The 21,713-nt window shown below is 38.2% G+C and overlaps 1 protein-coding gene and 1 pseudogene across 1 annotated transcript; both read right to left on the reverse strand.

The window, feature by feature from the left end:
* Positions 1–2,227: 2,227 nt before the first annotated feature.
* Positions 2,228–3,420, reverse strand: LOC137732846 (uncharacterized). The gene has a single exon (XM_068472107.2). It carries the CDS (start codon positions 3,350–3,352, stop codon positions 2,588–2,590), a length of 765 nt encoding a protein of 254 aa, XP_068328208.2. The 5' UTR covers positions 3,353–3,420; the 3' UTR covers positions 2,228–2,587.
* A 1,962-nt stretch (positions 3,421–5,382) lies between these two features.
* Positions 5,383–5,745, reverse strand: LOC137732847 (secreted RxLR effector protein 161 pseudogene; annotated as a pseudogene).
* Positions 5,746–21,713: the final 15,968 nt, after the last annotated feature.

The raw sequence follows: 21,713 nt of genomic DNA on the forward strand, positions 1-21,713 counted from the left end.
ATTCTACCTTCATAAGGACTTGGTCGAATTAGCCCTTGTTGGGCTGAAAGCACACTTGCCTTGGAGATCTTTATTGGGATGAGAACTATGACTTTCCAAACCAAGTTATCCACTCTCGGCCCAAACCTGTATTTAAGGCCCAAACGAATTGATACCAAATAATAAAAAAATGTTTGTAAAACGCTTAAAAGAGTGTGAAAGTCAACACACTCAATAAGTCAAATATCAAGGCCTTAACAATCAAAAGTACGAAGCCCTTGTTTTAATTGCAAAGAAAATTGTGTACAAGTGTACTGTTGGCCCTTTGTTTTAAGGGAGTTTTAACGAAAAGCCTGTGGTACTATTCACTTTAACGAAAAATCATATTTTTACACTAAAATGTCAAACCTGGTACTATTCACTTTACCATTTATTTTGTCATTATCGTTAAAACTTAAAGTTTTCAAGCCCTTTTTATTAGTTTTTATTTGTTTTAATTGCAAAGAAAATTGTGTACAAGTGTATTGTTGACTTGAGACATCAAGGTTTTAGTCAACATTTTCATTAATTCAACAAGCAGTAGTCATGCATTTTTACATATAGTCGTTTCTTCACTCTAGAAGCTGTCTATGAATCTGTCCTTTCAATCCTTCGTTTCTAAAGTAAAAATAATCATGCATCCATTAATGCATTTCATACAATATTCTCATTTTAAAGTGTCCCAATGTTTTTTATTCCAAGTTTTTAACTGGTTAAAATGGCGCTTATTTCTCTTAGCATAGCTATTATGTGACAGTATTTTAGAGGAGACGAATGATTTGAAGAATCGATTCTATTTTTTTTTTGCCGGTAGCAATAACGCGAAGGCAATATGGTGGCTCATGAATTGTAAAACATGAAATTAGTAATGGAGGATTTAATACATGGATAGAGGTGGAACCACTTTGGTTTTCTGCATTCATTGATAAACCTGCTGAAAGAACTCTTTTTTATTTTTATTTTTATAAGGCTTCTCTTTCTCCCACAAACTATTCGAACTGTGTGTTTATGCAGCCATGAAAATATCAATTTTATCAAAAAAACCAACAAAAAAAAAAACCCGAAAAAAAGAAGCTATTATATGGTCGGCATTAGTAATGGTGACACAATAATACAAGGGTAATGATTTATAGCATGGGTGGTGCGATCACTAATCCCTCCTTTGCTTCGCATGCTAAAATATAATTATTTAGCATTCATTGAGAATAAGTAGGATCAATGGAAACTTATGATATGGCTTAAAACAATTATAACTTGGATTTTCCTTTATTTAAGACGCTTTGCGAAACTCATACAAAAACTCAAAGCATTATTTTTATATATTGTAGACATGATTGTCTAGGACAGAACCCTTTCGTCTATGCATTCAAATTCGAATGCTCCTTCAAATGATATGAAAAACATTTTCTATTCGTGAGATTTCTTTAACCAAGTTTCGTAGATGCATTAAATTTATATTTGGCTCTTTGACTTAAGTATGAATACGATTTTTCACTTTGACAAAATATGGAATTTGATTATTTTGCATACACATTTATCTAGATTGATTGCTTCCATATACAAAAAGGGTCATATTCGAAACGATACGAGTTCACATCAGCAGTACTGAAATTGGGTAAGGCATATTAGAACATATTTTCTATGCATCTTCACAGACATGTCTATTTCACCGAGCTTCTTTTCGAGACAGTATCTAGGTCGTTATGTTTTTTGTATGGGTCAGAAATTATTGATCCTTACACTTATTTCAAACAATATTTGGTAAAACATATTAGAACATATTTTCTCGAAGAGAGAACCTTTTTCACGTCTTAAATGTAGGCACTTGGCCAACTTGCCTTTAAACATTTGGTAAGACTAGTGTTTCGATATATATACCATGATTCATGATGTTCTTGCTAAGTAAGTTGGGTCATACCATATTGTCGGCCTAATAGATGTACCCGAAAGGAAACATTCGATTAGCTAACATTGTGGATATTTATAGTTTAATACCCTTTATATATATATATATATATATATATATATATCTATATATGAGCTTGGAATTGCTAATTACGAGCATCATAAAAATATTAATACTACAATGAACAAATAAATAAAATAAAAACAAAAACACGAGAATTTAATGACGTATTCGGATTCTCGTGATATTCATTCTTTTCATATTCCTGTGGCCACCTAACAACCAAAACCTGCTCCTCTTCATCCTCAATTACTAAGAGTGAGAGGGGCACCATCGTCAGACAAGGCTCTTCTACGTTAACCTGACTTCCAAGCAAACCCAGAATTTTAGTGACCATTTTGCCCCTCATGCAAATCAAATCAGCATAAAAAAAGTTCTCCTGTGACATTGACTAGTACATTAGTTAATAAGCTGTCAGTGTGAATCGTTGATACAATACTTTTTTGTTTAAATTGTGATTCGAATTGACAATTTGCTAACATATTATATCAAACCATGTGACAAAAGAATATTTACCTAAAATCATATAATCATATTCATGGGTTAGGGGACTAGGGACATGATATTACAGTGCACGCATGGCACATGATCAGAAATTGCCTCTCACATTTGTGTACAGTGCGGCGTCTTTGCAGCAACACTTGCATGGTCCTTGCAGCTCAATACCTTGAGCAGTTTCCAAGAGCCCTTACCGGAGCTCCGATTGTCAGGGGCTTCACTGTGGAAGAGCGTGGAAGGGTTTCGTCGAATCTGCCGGTTCTTGATATCGCTGAGGTCCATCTCAGCCTGAAATCTCACAATCCCAAACATGAGTAAAAACCACTTTGGCTTGTTACCACACTTCTTATCGTATTTTCCAACACTCTTCACGGAAGAAATCCTCTCCATCTCTGCCGGGGTCGGGGAGACCACCGAGGATTTCCGGTGAAGCTTTTGATAATCCAATGATCTGCTGTTTCTCATCATGATCTGATTCTTTGTGCTGCTTGATCTTGCCACCGAGCTTTGTAACCCGGGCAGTGACTCCGACCTCCTTCGGAAAGATGAATCTTTTTTGTGATAACCATTGTTAGTACAGGTCGTCTGAGGGGCTTCATTTGGGTGATCTTTGAAGGGTATAAGTTTCCCACAGACGATGATGTCTTCGGCTGAACACATGAAGCTGTCGGTGCTGAACTCGCTGAAGAACTCGAAAAACTGATCAGCGGAAGAACGACGAGCGTGTAGGTGCTTGGAGGACATGTCGTGGAATTCATTGACTTGATCATGGATATTGTCTAGCGGAAGGTCGCAGAGAGAGAGTGCTTCTTCTGCATCTTCTTCTTCTCGATAACAAAGAATATTCTCAATGTAATTTTCGTCCTCCATTGTGAAGAGATGATGAGGAAAATGAAGGTTTTAGGTTTATTGGGTATTTTAGAGAAGAATTAAGAACGGTTTTGTGTTGAAAAATGGCTTGTATATATTTCTAGAGAATTGAGAAGAGAGCAAAGGCGAATATATACATAAATAAATGGGTACCACCAAGAGAGAGAAATTGTATTGTCGATGATTTCTTTGGAATTTTATTTAGTCCTAGATTTTATTTTATTTTTATTTTGGAGTTTTTACAAAGTTGACATAATTGTGCACATGGTTACGTCACTCTCATGTGACGGCCAGCACGCCCTGATTTAGGTTTGGGTGTAAAATTTTTTGTTCTGGTGCTGTTTACAAAATACCCTAACAAAGTAGTTTCCAATAATTAAAAAAAAAAAAAAAATCCCTAACAAAGTTATTAGAGTTTACTAGTATTTAACATGAATACGCAACATAATACTATGATTTAGTGATATTTCTCTCCACTTGTAAGTGAGAGATTTTAAGTTCGATTCTCGTCAAAAGGTGAATTTGAATCACATTATTGCTAGCACATTGTGAGGTTAAGGCCACCCTCTCCCCTTAGTGTAGAATATCGTTTGTTCAAGGACAAAAAAAAAAAACATGAATAAAAAATAACATGATTTGAAAGCCAATACGACGAGACAACAGCATGACTTGTTTGGTGAAGTGTAACTATCACCTCCCCATACGGTCTAATTTAAGAATATTGTTGATTTGTCTCTCAATAACCCAAATTTTCGTTCAAAAAGAAAAAAATATATATCAAAAACACGTTTTTGTTCTTTTCCTTAAAAATCGAAATATGGAATTAGGGAGATACCTGCTGATATGAATTATAATGTTAATAGATGCTTTTGCACTAAGCAATATTATTTTTTATTTATTATTAACAAACGATAGAATATGTACATAAATGCTTTTACAATACAAGTACATCTAAAATACCTATCAATAAAGATCTCTAATGGTAAATTGAGGGATGGAGCTAAACTAGACATGGAGCTAGGATTTCAAAACGAACTGCGATGCCGGCCAAAACATGGTTCCTCCGAGAGCTAGTCCTGGGGCGCCTTTTGGTTTGGCTTTAGTTTAATGAGAGTCATCTCAGTCTCTCAGCCTCTCAGCTTTCTAATTAGTAGGATGCTAGATGGTCTAAGGGTTGATAAGTTTAGGGTTGCTAATTGGATTAGGTTAATCTTTAATAATTAGGCTTTTGTAGTATCCGCTCATTACGTTTAGATTCTGGGTCTGCGAAAAGGATTTGGATATCCGTATGTCAGTTAAGTATAGAGGTACTGGTTTAATGCTCAAGCAAGTTGACAAGGTTCCATCATTAGGGTTTTCTAGGTTCACGTCCTTCGCCTGTTGGTTTTCCGGAGTGATGTGGTGATAAAGTTTGTTTATTTAGGTGTTTTGATGGATAGTTTTGGATGGGTTTCTTCGGATTAGGATAGCAGAGAATAGAGAGAACTTGGAGTTGGTACTGACGGCTTCAAGGCTGTGCAAAATGCAGCAGCCATAATTTCATTAAGTAGAGGAGTGATTGAAGGGTATGGTGCATTGCCATAACCCATACTCTTTTTTAGAGTGATTGACAAGAGACTTAAACAAGTATTTCTACCTTCTCCATATTTAATCCTACCCCTTTATTTGGGTTTAAGTGATTTAATCTGGAGTGTGCACTTGTCACTCACACACTCACACATACATTCAAATTGAAACTAGCCGTTGGAGACTAAAACTCTTCATTTCTTCTTTCTTCTTCGATGCAGACCGAATCCAAGCTAAACTCTTCATTTCTTCTTTCTTCTTTGATGCAGACCGAATCCAAGCTCGGGAGTTCCTTGCTGCCTTCAATCTCTCGACTTCAGAAGCTCTTATTTGGTAATGCTTTTGTGAAAATGTCTGCGATCTGATCTTCTGTGTTGCAATAGATTAGCTTGCTTGTGTTGTCTTGCAATGCCTCTCTGATAAGAATGATATCTTCTTTTGATGTGCTTTGTTCTTTTGATGGGCTACACTTTCACCTTTGGATCAGAGGTGTTGTCACACAGAAGTGGTGTGGCATTAACCTGCAATTCCCCAAAGTCTTTGAGTATAAACCTTAGCCAAATAGCTTGAGCTATAGCTTCTGATGCACTCACATACTTTGCCTCGGCTGTGGATAGTGCAACACTTTGTTGCTTCGCAGAGGCCCATGAAAATACCCTTGATCCAAAGGTGAAAGCATAGCCCGATGTGCTTTTGCTATCATCTTCACTGCCACCCCAGTCACTGTCACAAAATCCAATTAGGATAGTTGGCTTTCCCATTTCATACTTGATGCCATAATCAAGTGTTCCTTGCCCATATCTTAGAAATCTCCTTGTTGTCCCCATGTGTATCTTGCTAGGATTCTGCATAAACTAGAAAGTAGGCTTGCTGAGAACATTAGATCCGGTCTTGTTGCAGTTAGGTACAATAAACTGCCAACAATGCTTTTGTAGAGATAGCATCCCCAGGTTCACCTTCATCATCCTTCTTAAGCTTCTCATTTACAATTAGGGGTGTAGAGATTGGTTTGCAACCCTTCAAACCAAACCTTTCAAGCAAGGTTTCAGCATACTTCCTTTGATGAATGAAGATGTTGTTTGCCTCTTGGATTACCCCAATGCGAAGAAAATGATGCAAGAGGCCTAGGCCAGTCATTTCATACCTCTTCATCATTTCTTTTTTGAACTCTTCAATGATTGCAGCATCATTTCTTGTGTAGACAACATCATCCATGTAAATTGAGACAATGAGTGTCTTGTTGTTGCTTTCTATCTTGGTGTAGAGTGTAGCTTCACTAGGATTTTTCTGAAATCCTTTCTCAGTGAAATAGGAATCAATCTCACTGTACCAAGCTCTTGGGGCTTGCTTTAGGCCATATAGTGCCTTCCTTAGCTTGTACACCTTCTCTGGAAATGCTTCACTTGTGAACCCTTGAGGTTGTTCCATAAACACTTCCTTTTTTAGGACTCTGTTTAGAAATGCAGATTTGACATCCAATTGATGCAACTTCTAACCCTTCTTGGTTGCTAGGGCTATCAAGGTCCTTATGGTGTCTAACCTTGCTACCGAAGCAAAAGTTTCATTGAAGTCTACACCAGGCTTTTGTGAGTAGCATTTAGTTACCAATCTGGCCTTGTTCTTCTGTACATAACCATTTAGGTTGAGCTTCACTTTGTACACCCATTTCACACCAATTATAGGCTTATCACTTGCTCGATTTACAAGTTCCCAAGTGTCATTCTTCTCAATCATTTCAAGTTCTTCCTTCATTACTTTCTTCTAAGCTTTGTCTTTCTTAGCTTCTTCATATGATTCTGGTTCCACTACAGAGTAGTTACATGTAGCATAAATCTCATCCAAGCTTCTCAATCTCACTGGAGTTGAACTTGGAGTTGTTATCTGTGATTGACTCAGTTGTGGACTCATGCTTGCTTGCTATGGAGTCCCTTGTATGTCACCATTCTCTGTGACTTCTTGAATTGAGGTCTCCATAGGTTCCTTTGTTTGCCTTTTGTTGAGGTCAAGTTGTAGAGAGATGCTATCATTTTCCTCTACCTTTGTTTCCCAGTTCCATGCTAAGTCTTCATCAAAGATAACATCCCTTGATAGGATTATCTTCTAAGTTGACAGATTGTAAACTCTGTACCCTTTCTCACTGGTTCCATAACCCATAAAAAACACCCTTGTTGCTTAATTTCTCCAACTTCTACCTTAGTTGTTGAGGAATGTAAGTATAGCACACTGAGCCAAACACTCTCAAATGCTTCACAGAAGGCTTTCTGCCATTGCACACTTCAAATGGAGTCTTCTTGTCCAATGCTTTAGTAGGGCACCTATTTAATTGGTACACTGCAGTATTTACTGCTTCACCCCAAAATGTATAGGGCATGTTCTTCTCAAGCATCATAGACTTAGCCATTTCGACTATAGTCCTATTTTTCCTTTCTGCAATGCCATTCTATTGTGGTGAATATGCCACTGTGAGTTGCTTCTCCAATCCCACATCTTCACAGAATGCATTGAACTTGTGTGAGGTGTACTCACCTTCCCTATCACTTCTCAATCTTTTGATTTGGTATCCACATTGCAATTCCATCATTGCCTTGAACTTCTTGAAATTGTGAACACCCCAGACTTAAACCTTTATGAAATACACCCAACACATCCGTGAGTAATCATCAATGAAGGTTAGGAAATACCTGTTTCCACTGACTGTTGGTGTTTGCATTGGTCCACACACATCTATGTGAATCAATTTGTGTGGCTTTGTTGCCCTATAAGCCTTTCCAGCTTCAAATGGATCTCTGTGATGCTTTCCAACACACACCCTTCACAGGTCTCATTGCATTGATCCAACTTTGGTATACCTTGTACCATTTCATACTTTTTCAGGTTTTCTAGACTTGTCATGTTTAAGGCCAAACCTCTTGTGCCATAGCTTCATTGAACCTGTCACACTTGTTTTCCTTGCCACCTCTTCTAGGTACTTCAACATAAGTGGAAAGCTTCTGTTTTTCATTTCCACTCTAGTCACCAGGCTTGATAGTGACCTGTCATCATAGATCTTGACCACAGTTCCCCCAAAGAGTTGAAAATAGCCATGTTCCATCATTTGACCAACACTAAGTAGGTTCTCATCTAATCCAGGCATTAGCATCACTTCCCTTACTGACTAGAGTTCATCTTCTAGTGACTTTGACAATGTTTCAATCTCCCATTTTCACTTTTCCAGTAAAGTTTGTGTCAAGGTCAATGAGTAATGACTCATATGTAGTTATATGGTTACTGCAGCCACTATTAATGTACCATACTTCATTATTTTTCTCCACTTTTGCACTGAAGGCACATAACACATTTGCTTCTTCCTCTACTTGATTTGCATAGTTCACTTGCTGCACATTCTTTGATCTGCAATCCCTCATGATGTGCCCGAACTTGTTACATTTATGACATTTAGGCTTGTCTTTGAACCAACACTCCTTAAGATGAAATTTGTACAATGCTTGCATTGTTGCTTGGTTCTTGGACCTTCATTTGAGTTGTTGCCTTGGTTAGGTCTAGAGTTTTGATACCCCTTTCCTTCCCATTTCTTCTTCTTGCCCTTCCACTATGGTTTTTGTTTACTTGCATTAGCTTGACTACTAGATCCAACAGAGAGTGATTTAAATGCTTTCTTAGTGGCAGAATCTACATGCCTCTCGAGCCTTTGGTCAAAAGCTCTTAAAGATGCCATCACATCTTGCACACTAAGAGTTTCAATGTCTTTGGTTTCTTCAATGACAATTGAATCATAGGGCTTAGTCAAATTGATCAACAGTTTCTGGACAACTTTCTCATTTGGCAGTTCCTCACCATGTGTTTTCATCTTATTTACAACATTAAATAGCCTAGTAAAGTAGTCTTTTAATAGTTCATTTTCCCTCATTCTTGTATACTCGAAATCTCTTCTAAGGGATTGAAGTTTTACCTTTCTGACTTTGGTGTCTCCTCTGTACTCTTATTGTAAAACTTCCCAAGCTCCCTTTGCAGTCTCTTCATTTGCTATCCTCGGGAAAATGGTGTCTGAGACAACACCTTGGATGATTCCAAGTGCTATAGCATCCTCCATCCAGTTTTGCTTAAGTGTTTTAAGTTGTGTTTCTGTGAGGTTCTCCTCTAGAGCATCGACCTCCATTTTAGGAAGTTCATAACCGTATTGAACCATATCTCATATGTCATAAGACTTGAAAATGGTTATCATTCTTATTCTCCAAAAGTCATAGTTCTCCCCATCAAAGACTGGAGCTTTTAGCTCACTGCTACTGCTGGATCCCTTCATTTGCAGGGTTGTTTGTTGGTTGTTGTTGTTAATAACTCTACGTAGGTGCTCCCAAAGATCTTGACTTGCATAGATTACGCCTAGAAAGTTGTAAGATCATAAACTAGGCTCTGAGGCCATGATAAAGTTTGTTTATTTAGGTGTTTTGATGGATAGTTTTGGATGGGTTTCTTCAGATAATGATAGCAGAGAATAAAGAGAAATTGGAGTTGGTACTGACGGCTTCAAGGCTATGCAAAATGCAGCAGCCATAATTTCATTAAGTAGAGGAGTGATTGAAGGGTATGGTGCATTGCCATAACCCATACTCTTTTTGAGAGTGATTGATAAGACTTAAACAAGTATTTCTACCTTACTTCTCCAGATTTAATCCCACCCCTTTATTTGAGTTTAAGTGATTTAATCTGGAGTGTACACTTGTCACTCACACACTCACACATACATTCAAATTGAAACCAGCCGTTGGAGACTAAAACTCTTCATTTCTTCTTTCTTCTTCGATGCAGACCGAATCCAAGCTCGGGAGTTCCTTGCTGCCTTCAATCTCTCGACTTCAGAAGCTGTTAAGCTTCCAACATGTGGTTGGTTAATCGAGATATTTTTTTGTGGGATTTTCTTTTTTATATATGTTGGTTTAGTTTCCTGCATTTGATTATGCATGTTACCATCAAGTTTTGGTTAACTCGAGATTTATTTTGCTTCATAGGCAACTATTTGGTTTTCAAATAGTTTTGGGAGCCAAAAATTGCTTTCTTCTGAATTTCAAAGTGGAAAATCTATCATTAAGGCTATGCAGCCGCTTATTGGCACCATTCATTGCGCTTCTTTCCTAATTATTGTCTGCCCTTTAGCAATTTGTTTACTTTTCTTCGACGGTTGGATTCCTCCGAGCATAGTCTATTTATTGAGAAACTGGTTCTCATTTCTTCCCATCTCCTCACAACCTTTCTTTTCTGAGCTTCTTTTGCCTCTTAATTCAACCAGGTCAAACCCCCAAGTCACTGCTTCCACCTCTCTTACCACAAGAAGACCTAGAACCTGTGCTAACCAATATGTCCCAAGTTGGACAAACCCTTTTCCAGTCCCTCAACCTACACAACGGCTTGTAGTTCTTGAGAAAGCCAAGAATACATTCACGATGGAGAAAGAAGTTACAAGAGTCAATACTAATTTGTGCTCTTTAATCAATGTTGAGTACATGCAGAGTTGAGTCCTCATACGTAAAATGTTTGGGCAACACCTAGATGCTCGTTTTACCAATTGGAAGCAAAGCCTATTTTGGAAGAATGAGGTGAAAAATACCTTCTATCTTGACCACTTGGTCGTAGATGTTTTGCATTAGAATTCATTGATGAGGATAACTTGTTGTATGTACTTGAGAATAGACCATGCTACGTACAAGGTCAAATCTTCCACTTAGAGTGTTGAACTACACAATTCAAAGATGTGGATGTTATTTCCATGTTGGTGTTGTGGCTAGGCTACCAAGGGTACCAGTGCAGTACAAAGGAAGATAATATCAAAGATATCACACAACCAATTGCCAAGGTTATTAGAGTGAATGAGATCACTCTTGGTCTCAATGATCTTTTCATGAAAATTTTAATTTAGGTGGATCTAAGATATCCATTAAAGAGAGTCATGATTGTTAATAAGGATGAGGAAATCCTATTCTTATTAGCTATGAGAAGTTGTTTGAGATTTGTTTCTACTGTGGTAGAAGAATGATGGAGTGTCATTTATGCCCTAAAGTTGAAGTTGAAGATGGATGTTTTATAATAGATAGGGTGTTCGATGATGAATTGTTGATTTACCCAGACGATACACAAGTTGATGAGGATATTAAGTCTAGTCTACACAAGGATGTAATGATGTGCTTTCCTTATGTTGTCAACATGGAGGAGGAGAATTTATAAAATTAGGAGGTTGGACAAAGAGTGGAGGAGAAAGCACAGGATGATGAAGGTTGGATGGCTGTGATTCCTAGATGGAGAATGAAGGTGGAAAAGCGCAGAAGTGGACAAAACAATGAAGGATGAAAGATCGTATAAAAAGTTTGTCAAAGGTTCAAAGAACAAGTGGGTACCTAAAGCTGATATGGTGCATGATTGGAGGAGAATTAAGAATAGTATGGGGCAAGTTCAAGAGGTAAGTTCTTTGAGTGACGAATCATCTGGAGTTAGCATTCTAGTTGATAATTTGTTTAGGATTAAGAATGCTAATGATAGATGGATTAATTCTAGTCCAAGCTTTTCCTTAGCCTCTTTAGAGTTGGATGATTTGAACTATATGGCAAAGAGGAAGTGCCTCTGGTATTTCAGTTTCGACATAACCTTGATCTTCTGATGAAGTGGCAGTAATGTAAGCCTTATCCAATGCCTTTTCTAACCAAGGTTACTATTAAGTCTGATAGAGGAAATTGACGTCTGTCTTGGGTGTCTTGCTATGATTAAACAACCTAGCCATCTCTTTAGCATCCTAGCCCAAAGCATTACGGGTGAAAACATAATCATAATTGTCTAATCTCGTGGTTCCCAATACTTGCTTTATGCCTTTCATTCTTCTTGAAGGAAAAATTTGTATAAACTAAGTTTATTTTGAGCAATATACATATAGGATTTAATAATTAAATGATGGAGGCTAAAGCACATGCATTCAAAAACAAAAACTTTACCCATTAATTCAAAGCCTAGTAGTTGTGAACCAAGACTCAACTTAAATCAAAATAAGAGGTTAAGTTTGTTATACATTTGAAGAACATCTTGGCTTAGCAAAGGTTAATCACCCATGAGAGAGCCTTCAAGGCCAAACATCCTTGATCCTTGGCTCCATGGATAGTGTGAAATCTCGTTCCTGGATTTCACTATTATAATCTACGTATTTGTATTATTGAGATTTTATATTATTTTTCGAGAATTTATTTTAATTTGTTTGAATTTAGATTTTTTTTTTATTAAACTAGTTACGAAAAGTGAAGTTTGGAAATTATTATTTAAAACTCGTAGGCATTTCGAGGTCACAATTTATATATTTGGATAGAGCTCGATCTCACGAACACGTAGGTGCAAACCGTTCGTGAAACGGAGCTATAACAAAGAAATTAAAGACGTTTTGGTATTTAAAAAAAAAGAAAAAAAGAAGAAGGAGGGACTGGATGCTGCTAGGTGACAACGGGAGAGAGAAGAAGATGAGGTTGTGGGACAGAAAAAGGAGGGGAGGAGTGACCAATGGAAGGGGGAGAAAGGAGGGGAGAGGAGAGACCTGAAATGGGTCATTTTTGATCCGCGAACCCTTATTTTTGACCCGGCCATATCTTCTTCATAACTTCCATTTTGGGTGATCTTGGTGTCCATGGAAAGCACTTAACGAGTCCTACATCTATGTAGTGTTAGATTTCCATTTTTCAAGGTCGAAGCCACAAAATGCCGAGGGTTTTTCGGCAAGTTTTCTCATTTTACGGTGATTCTGACAATGATTGCCATCTATCACCACCACCAATAGACTCCCCTTAACCCCCGGAGCAAGGCCCAAGCATTGGATGTGGCGTCGAAGTTCGTTTTTGGTGATGAACCGAGGAACACCCATTTATAAGGTTTCCGACGGGTTTGGATGAAATGGGGAGATTTCTCAGCCGAATTGAACTTGGCCATAGGTATAAAAATTGCTTCCTTCATTGAGATATTTTTTCCTGTAAAATTTGGAAATTGTTGAATTTTCCAGCGAGTCGGGGTGGCGGCGCTTTGGCCAGTGGGTCGACGATCCGACGGGTTTGGATGAAATGGGGACATTTCTCAGCCGAATTGAACTTGGCCATAGGTATAAAAATTGCTTCCCTCACTGAGATATTTTTTCCTGTAAAATTTGGAAATTGTTGAATTTTCCAGCGAGTCGGCGTGGCGGCGCTTTGGCCAGTGGGTCGACGATGCCTTTCTAAGTTTAATTAGATGTCCCGAATTTGTATTTGATATTTGTATGACGTGGTTTGATCATTTGAACATAATTTCATTGTGATACATTACTTGATCAAAATATGAATTGACAATCCGACCGTCGGATCGCAATGAAATTTTAGCATGTTGTTCTAAAGGCATAATGTGGATTTTAGAAGATTACAGATCCAAAATCCGATGTGCGGATCTTCCAGATCAAATTATGTAGGGATGTGGACCCCACCGTTGATCGAAAGTTGACTTTTGGGCAATAAGTATTGAACCATTTAAATTACTAAAATTAGTATTACTTGAGATTTAGTGAGGCTTTGCGGACTTGTCTTGGTGAGTGACTGTAATATATGTGATATGGTTATTACCCTGTTTTCTTATATTAGTATCCTTTCTGGATATGACCTGGTTTTATAAATGTGATTTTATAATTGGCCATCGATCTAATTTTATTAAATGTGATTTGATTCATGGATTGGAAATATTTGTGAAAAAGTGATTTAAAGTGCATATTGAAATGTTTATGAATTGTGTTATAAATTTACATTTGAAATGTTAAGAAATGTGAGGGCTAGTAGGGGACTGTTACCCTAGTGTCAATGGGTTAGGTGAGACCTAGTCTGCACCATGTACCAGTGGTACATGGATGGTCCTGCCTGGTTAATCCACGATGGGGGACCACATTATTTATGAATCACGCTTGGTTAATCCGCGATGGGCGATCCTTATAGCCATGTATACTTAGGAGTGATCTTGCTTGGTTAATTTGCAATGGGTGGTCACTGCCTAACAGTTCTGTAGGTGTGACTCTGCTTGGTTAATCCGTGATGGGGGGGTTGATAGGAGCATATTCATGCGACTTAAATGGCTTGTTCTCGTACATTTACGTTATGTTTCTTTAGTTAGTTTAGTCCTTTATGCTTCTTTTGTGTGTTTTCAGGATAATAAGACGTGTTTGACGAAAGGATGCATTGTGGAGTGTTTTGGAGCACTATTGGGCTAAGGATGGATAGCTTATGCTTGGAGCCCAAGTGTTGGATGGAATTGAAGGCCTTGTAAGCACTTGAGGACATAAAACAATGGCCCTAACCCAATTACATTCACCTTGCCTTGGGCTTAACACAAACACCATTCCTTGCCATGCAAGGGGGAGCAATTTGGGTCCATTTCATGTACTTAAACCCTAGCCCAATCCACAATCACTTCAAAGCCATGCAAAACCTTTCAACACCCTTTAATCATTCCCCTTTAAGTTATGATTTTATTTCCTAACCCTACATGCATTATTTATTAGCATCTTCACATGCATTCACACCTCTTTAATCCACATGCATTCATCATTATGCACTCTAGTTTTAATTCACATGCAAACACATGCATTTCCAACACCAAACACACCTTGCCATGTATCCCATTCCATTTTCCAGCTTTTCTCCTTCTCTTTGCAACCTAATTCGCATGCATTCCATCCTTTAATTCACCCACATGCCCCTTTAAATCATTCAATCACACCATCACACATTCATCCTCCAACATTGCACATGCACTTTGCCTTTCATCATTGCACAACAATCATAAGAGCCACATGCACTCTTAAACAATCAACAACATATTCTCCCATTCCCCCTATAAAAACCCATGCATTCATTGAGAAATTCATTCACTCCCCACTCCATCTCTCCATTTCTCACACCACAACTAACACAAACACTTCCCCTTAGAATCCAAAACCGTGAGTCCCCCTTCCACCATTCCTCATCCATTTCCATAATTCCCCAAACCTCACCTTAGACCTTGTGCTACAACAACGAGGAAGATAAGAGGGCCTAAACGTTCATACAATTCAAGTTTGAGTTGTTGGAATGTTTAGGTGTTTCTTTGATTTCAAAGTTTAAATTCAATTCTCTTTGTTTTGTACGTATGAGGAATGGAAGAGAAGAGTGCCTAAACGTTCATACAATTCAAGTTTGAGTTGTTGGAATGTTTAGGTGTTTCTTTAATTTCAAAGTTATGAGGAAATAAACCCCCCTTTAGCTAGGGGGTGATTCGAAACTATGTTTATATTTGCAATATGAATTGATTACTTTTGGTTGGAATTTCATAAGTTGTGGATTCAATTCGTTTAACTGTTTGATTGATAACTTATTTATGTATGTTCATTGAGATTGCAAGCTTAATTTTCATGCATGAATATGACGCTAGAATATAAGTGAGTTTCACCTAATCGTTATGAACTTATATTCACAAGTAGTGGAGGTTGCTTATAAACAATCGCGTTAAACGAATTCTTGGCATAAGTTTCATGCGTATTCCATAGTAACGAATGCCTCGTCAACACTTCTAATTTTCATTGAACTTAATGATCTTTGTTGAATGTCTCTATCATGCGTATTCCATAGTTAGGGACTTTGATTAAGAAGAATTTGGTTGTAATGCGTATTCCATTCAATCCAATGAATTTAGGGAAATCTGAAAGTTAATTTAAGCGGACCTAATTAACTTGGAGCATTGAGTTTCATAATTTATCGAAAGACCAACTGAGAATCAATCTTGTATGCAAGTGTAACATGTGTGGAGAAGAACCCCTTGGCTATTCCATCATCCATATTTTCATCACATTTATATTTACGTTTTGCCTTTAATTACAATTTGTGCAATTTAGCTAATTTCGTCAAATCAAACCCCCCCTTTACTTTCTTGTTCTTTAGTGCTTAGAATCTGTTTAGTTTATGTTTTAAAGTATTTTTTTTTGTTTTTGGTTTGTCTTAGTGTTTTAAACTTTAATTTTGCATTCTTTGAGTCTAGTTTAGTGTTTTAAACTTTATTTTACGTTTTTGAGTCAGTTTCCAAGAGATTTGCAATCCCTCCTAATCCCCGGTCCAGAACGATCCCTACTTATACTTATACTACAATTGTCAAAAAGAGGGTTTAATTTGTGTGCGCATAAATCTCGCATCAAATTTTGGCGCCGTTGCCGGGGATTAGAAAATTTGCTAATCCCTTGGATTGTTTGTTTCTGTATTGTCTTTTAGATTTTTTTTTTTATTTGTGTTTTGTTTGTTAAGAACAAGATGGCACTTGATAATGCTTCTCTTTTGTCACAACTCATGGAAAGGTCCCAAATGCAAAGAGTTGATATATTTAATCTTCAATCAAGGAATAACGTGTTTTCCAATACTTACAATTCGGATTGGAGTGATCATTCAAACTCTATGTGGTGGGAACCTCAAAATGCTCAACAAGGAGGATATTGGCAGCCACCACAACCTCATATTCAATATGCCCAACCAAATTTAAGTTCGTCAATAAATTATAACCAAAAGCTTGATGAATTAATTTGTTTGGTGCAGGGCTTACAAAATCAAGACAATGAGGCTCAACAAGAAGGATATTGGCAGCCGTATGAGGAGTTCTATTCAACGCCTATGCAGCCACCACAACCTGCCCAAAGTAATGTAGGTAATTCAAATGATAATGATACGATTTTTCAATTACTTACTACTCTGGAAAAGCAAATTGGGCAGATAGCGGAGTTCGAAGGACAATTTTGCGACCAAGGCAAACTCCCTAGTTCAACCATTGCAAATCAGAAGGGAGAATTTGAAACTGCCACGGAAATCATGTTGAGAAGTGACAAGGAGGTTGGAATGGACCCTCAACCATCAAAATCAAATCACAAGGAAGAGGAATACACCCAACCCACGGAAAGGGTGGAAACACCTTTACCGGAGGCTCCTATTGCTCCTATGCCATCTAATACAGGTATGGTTGTTCCAAATTTCATTATTTTTAACCCTATTCCTTGCAGATTCATGACTTCCAAGGAAGAAGAAGGTGAAAAAGACATCTTGGAAGCCCTTCCAAAGGTGACAAGTAGGGAATGTCATGAATCCATCAAAGAAGACGTTCTTGAAACCACAAAATCCAAAGAAGTTAAATTTGATGACATTGGACAAGTCATAACCATCACTTGCAATCTGGCCAAGTCCAATATCCCTGAAACTTTCAAAGGAGTGGTGTTTGTCATTGAATTCTTGTCGGACAAAACAAGTAAGTATTTTTTTCCAAATTCCATTAGATTTTATACTAACTTGCTGTTTTTTATGAATCAGGCACCTACACTAGAATTCAAACCAATGCCGGTTCACTTCAAGTATCACCTTCCATTCAAGGACCAATTCCATGCCGTTTGATTTTATTTATGTTATAAAAAAAAAAAAAAAAAAAAAAAAGAAAAGAAAAAGAAAAAAGAAATAAAGATACTAAACATGGAGAAAGGTGGAGCTTCACAAAGGTTGTTTGCGTGAAGCCCCACTACGAGGCGCAGAAGCGGAAGGCGCAGAAGCGGGAGGCATAGAAGCGGGAGGCATCGGAGCGGAAGCCATCGGAGCGGGAGGCATCGGAGCTAGAGCATTCCAGGCCTCAATACTTGGCCAAGCGCTGGATGACCCAGGAAAAAGGTGCCTCTGGAGATAAGACGCAAGCCTTTGACGGTCACTGTGAATTCGACCCTCAGATTCTTGCAGCTCATCAAGCTTCCTCTTCATCCCCGACGAATAGTTATTTGCAAGCACATGCAAACTTCTATTCTCGTACTTAAGCTGCTGGATCTCTTGCTTAAGTCTTTCCACCTCTGCCATCAACGATTCCACCTGACGGGAGCGGGCAAGCAGGCGTAGGCCCATGTTGGACACAGAGCTCGCACACTGAACACTAAGTGCGAGGGACTCTTGAACGGCCAACTCATCGGACCGTCCTGACAGCAGCCTACTATCTTTTGGAGTGAGGAGGTTTTTAGCTACTATTGTAGCTGTTGTGGCGTCCTGCATCACAGAGTCTTCACCTGAAAGAGGACCGTTAGAAGATAAAAAAGAAGGGCGCCATACGTTACCTTGACGCGGCGCGCCCGTATCACTGCTAAGGCTCAATTCCAAGCTAAGGTTCGATGAGTTTGCCATTTTTTCAAAAGTGTTCAAAGATAGGGGTTGATGGAGTAAATTTTCAAAGGGTCGGAGTCGATTTTCAAGAATGGGAGTTCTTCAGAGTGTGTTTGTTATGGTGATCGATAGCTCTATAAGAAGCCAAGGCGACGCGTCCACCATTTCAAAAAGCCGGAATTTCCGGCGTAATTTAGGCGACGCGTTCTCGGCTTTTCAGAAGACGCGTTCAACTTTGTCAAAAGATTTCTGACAAAGCTGAAAACACGTGGAGGCCATCATCGCAACTACACATCTTTAGCCGACAAGCGCAAAGTTCGGCGACGCTTTCTCTGCTTTTCAGAAAACGCGTGCAGCTTTGTAAAAAGGAGCCGCATCTGCACTACCACGTGTCGTTCAGAAAGCGAAGGGGCGTCGTTCAGAAATCGAAGGGGCGCCTGCTCAGAAATCGAAGAGGCGTATTCAAAGATCGAAGAGGCGCCACTATTTCAAAAAGCCGGAATTGCGGGATCAAAACGTTTGTTGACAAGGGTAAAAAGTACCACCACTTGATATTATCTCTATATATGTCGACCTTCGTCTTTTATGGCAGGGCAAACCTGAAGAAAATGCCCAACTCTCCCTCACCTCTGAGGGCGCACTCCCAGCAAAGCCTTTCGAAATACTCAATTCTTTCTTCTTCCCCAAAGATGATACCGGATGCCTGGAGTACAGATGACCCAGGAGGAAACGGCAGATTGAAGTGTGCTGATTCATTCACCGCTTCTTCAAAAGCAAAGGTATCTCATATCATCAAGGTCAAAAGCAAAAGTATCTCATATCATGCTCTTTCCCTGTCTTTTTCTTTGTCCTTGTTCTTACTCGCATGGCAAAGTAAAAGAAGCAATCAGCCGGCACTTGGAGTCAGTCTTCCGATCTGGAGCCAACTGCCTGGAATCTATTCCTGATTGCTTACCTAGCGTTGCTCTCGAGTAGTCATCTTCAACGGTTGATACACTTCCGGAGAAGGGACCACTTCTGCAAAGGGGAACGAGTAAGGCAAGTGAAAATGATACATTGAAGCATGTGGAGACAAACATAGGCTGAGTTATCCTCCAACCCTTTTCAATACGAATTGGAAAGATTGAACAAAGAAACAGACCAAAGGGGTAAGCTCAGACCTTCGGGGAAGACCAAAAGAATCCTCCAGCCCAGTAGCACAAAGGAAAATCAACAAGTGGAGGAGACCAAAAGATTCCTGCTGCCCAGTTCAAGAGTAGCACAAAGGAAAATCAACGATGGGCGGAAACCAGTTCAAGAGTAAGCCTGTGGAATCACAAAAGATCAAAGCCTCAATGCAATTACCAAGGAGAAGATGGAATTTACACTCTATAACCAGATTTGCGTCTCTAAACTCTTCTCTTTGTTAATTACATTATGCCATGTTTAGTATGTTTAAAGTGCTTTTTGTGTGTTTACTTATGTTTTGTGTGAATCTATGCTTAAAACATTGAGGACAATGTTTGATTTAAGTGTGGGGGGGGGTAACTAATGTTGTTAATGCAAATTCGTGGGATTTTATCACCCATAACTTCAAATGTTGTTCCTTGCTATTTTAAGGTGTTTTTAAATTATTTTAGAGTGTTTTAGTGTGTTTTGTTTTATAACTCCGAAAATCACATAAAAATTTGAAAAAAAAATGTTTTGAAAAGCCTAAAAAGAGTGTTTTGAGTCGTTTTTGTGTGTTTGTGTCTTAGGGTACCTTCCAACACAATGATAAGGATTTGGTTTGTAATTGCATGACGGTTAAAAAGAGTTATAAACATAGAGAAAAGTTTGATTTACTCTTGGTATATGCTTGGTTATGGTTATAATGTATAACTTCACATGCAATCATAAAAGAAAAATTCGTTTTTGTAACATGCTTGAAGGAAGGAACTCGAACAAATGCTACAACCCTGTGAGACTCGAGCCATTACGTTCTTTGGAGAGTTATTTTCTGTGATTCTTTGTTTTCTAAAGTTGTTGCATGATCTCATTATCCTTGCTTGGTTGCTACTTAGAATGCAATTGTATCATGATAGAACTAAATGCTAGAACTTATATCCGTTTCATTCAAAGCATGACATTGAATTGCATAACATATATCAAGATGAAGTTGTGTAGTTGCCACCATAGCCAAATAGCCTTAATTCCCATTTTTCGTACTTGTTGTAAGTGTTAACCCCGTTGAGCCTCGTTTAGCCTATTTTCTTTGCTAACCACATCACCCCTTACCTAGCCTAGAGTAGGACTTTCCTATACCCTTGTTCTTAAAGTATAGTGAGCATGACTTAAATGAATTCCTTTTGAGTTACATTATGCAAGGAAATAAGTGTGGGGGAGTAAAAGTTTGTTCTTACGTTTATATGTATGTTTTGAGATTCAAAAGAAGAAGAAAAGAAAAAAAAAAAAAAAAAAAAAAAAAAAAAAAAAAAGTGAAAATAAGTAAGAATGAACTCACGAGCGTTGATGGTTGAAGAAAGGGTCCAAAAAAGTTGAATATGGCCCTAAGTTTTGTGTAATTCCCCCTTGGGTGATCAAAGTTGACTTCTGCATTCTAAAGGGAATTCTAAGTGCCTAATTCAATACTTTGCTCACTATTGCTTAAAGAACGTTTGTTATCCTTACCTTTCATTTTTAGCCAATTACCCCAAGCCCCATTACAACCCGTGACTTCAATCTTGAGTGTTATGTGTTTCAATTTGTGGAGTTTGAACTTGGTATGAGCATATGGTGTCACTGGTTCTCGCATCTAAGTAGGAGCATTCCATTCATGAGATCATATCTAAACTTGCTTATTAACTCCAGAAATTGCTCTCTTTATGATACATATATGTGAGTGTTCGTTTTCATATTTACATCAATCTTCTCACATGTAACTAGATTAGGGTGTGTAGTCAGAAAATCTGAGTGAAAATTGAGTACATATCTTGTAAGGAATTGAGCAAATTCTCTAAAGGCATGTTACTACATTCAAAATATAGTTTTAAATGCTTAATTGTGAATTAGTATGTGGTCACTATGATTAAGTATGTACTTAAGTGTAAAGATAACCAAAATCTGTGGGAATAATGATTTTTAACATGTCATGTGCATTGGAAATCCCTGAGGCAACGTTGGAAGGTTTAAGATTGTGTTTGGTTTGTTTCGTTTCGTTTTATTTTGTTTTTCTGTTTTGCTCGAGGACTAGCAAAAGCTAAGTGTGGGGGTATTTGATAGGAGCATATTCATGCGACTTAAATGGCTTGTTCTCGTACATTTACGTTATGTTTCTTTAGTTAGTTTAGTCCTTTATGCTTCTTTTGTGTGTTTTCAGGATAATAAGACGTGTTTGACGAAAGGATGCATTGTGGAGTGTTTTGGAGCACTATTGGGCTAAGGATGGATAGCTTATGCTTGGAGCCCAAGTGTTGGATGAAATTGAAGGCCTTGTAAGCACTTGAGGACATAAAACAATGGCCCTAACCCAATTACATTCACCTTGCCTTGGGCTTAACACAAACACCATTCCTTGCCATGCAAGGGGGAGCAATTTGGGTCCATTTCATGTACTTAAACCCTAGCCCAATCCACAATCACTTCAAAGCCATGCAAAA

This window comes from Pyrus communis, chromosome 16 (genome assembly GCF_041283825.1).
Source record: "Pyrus communis isolate YQ-2024b chromosome 16, ASM4128382v1, whole genome shotgun sequence".
Taxonomy (NCBI): domain Eukaryota; kingdom Viridiplantae; phylum Streptophyta; class Magnoliopsida; order Rosales; family Rosaceae; genus Pyrus; species Pyrus communis.

Excerpts from the sequence above, each read along its gene's own strand:
- LOC137732846 (XM_068472107.2), bottom strand. The coding sequence starts at position 3,352 with ATGGAGGACGAAAATTACATTGAGAATATTCTTTGTTATCGAGAAGAA.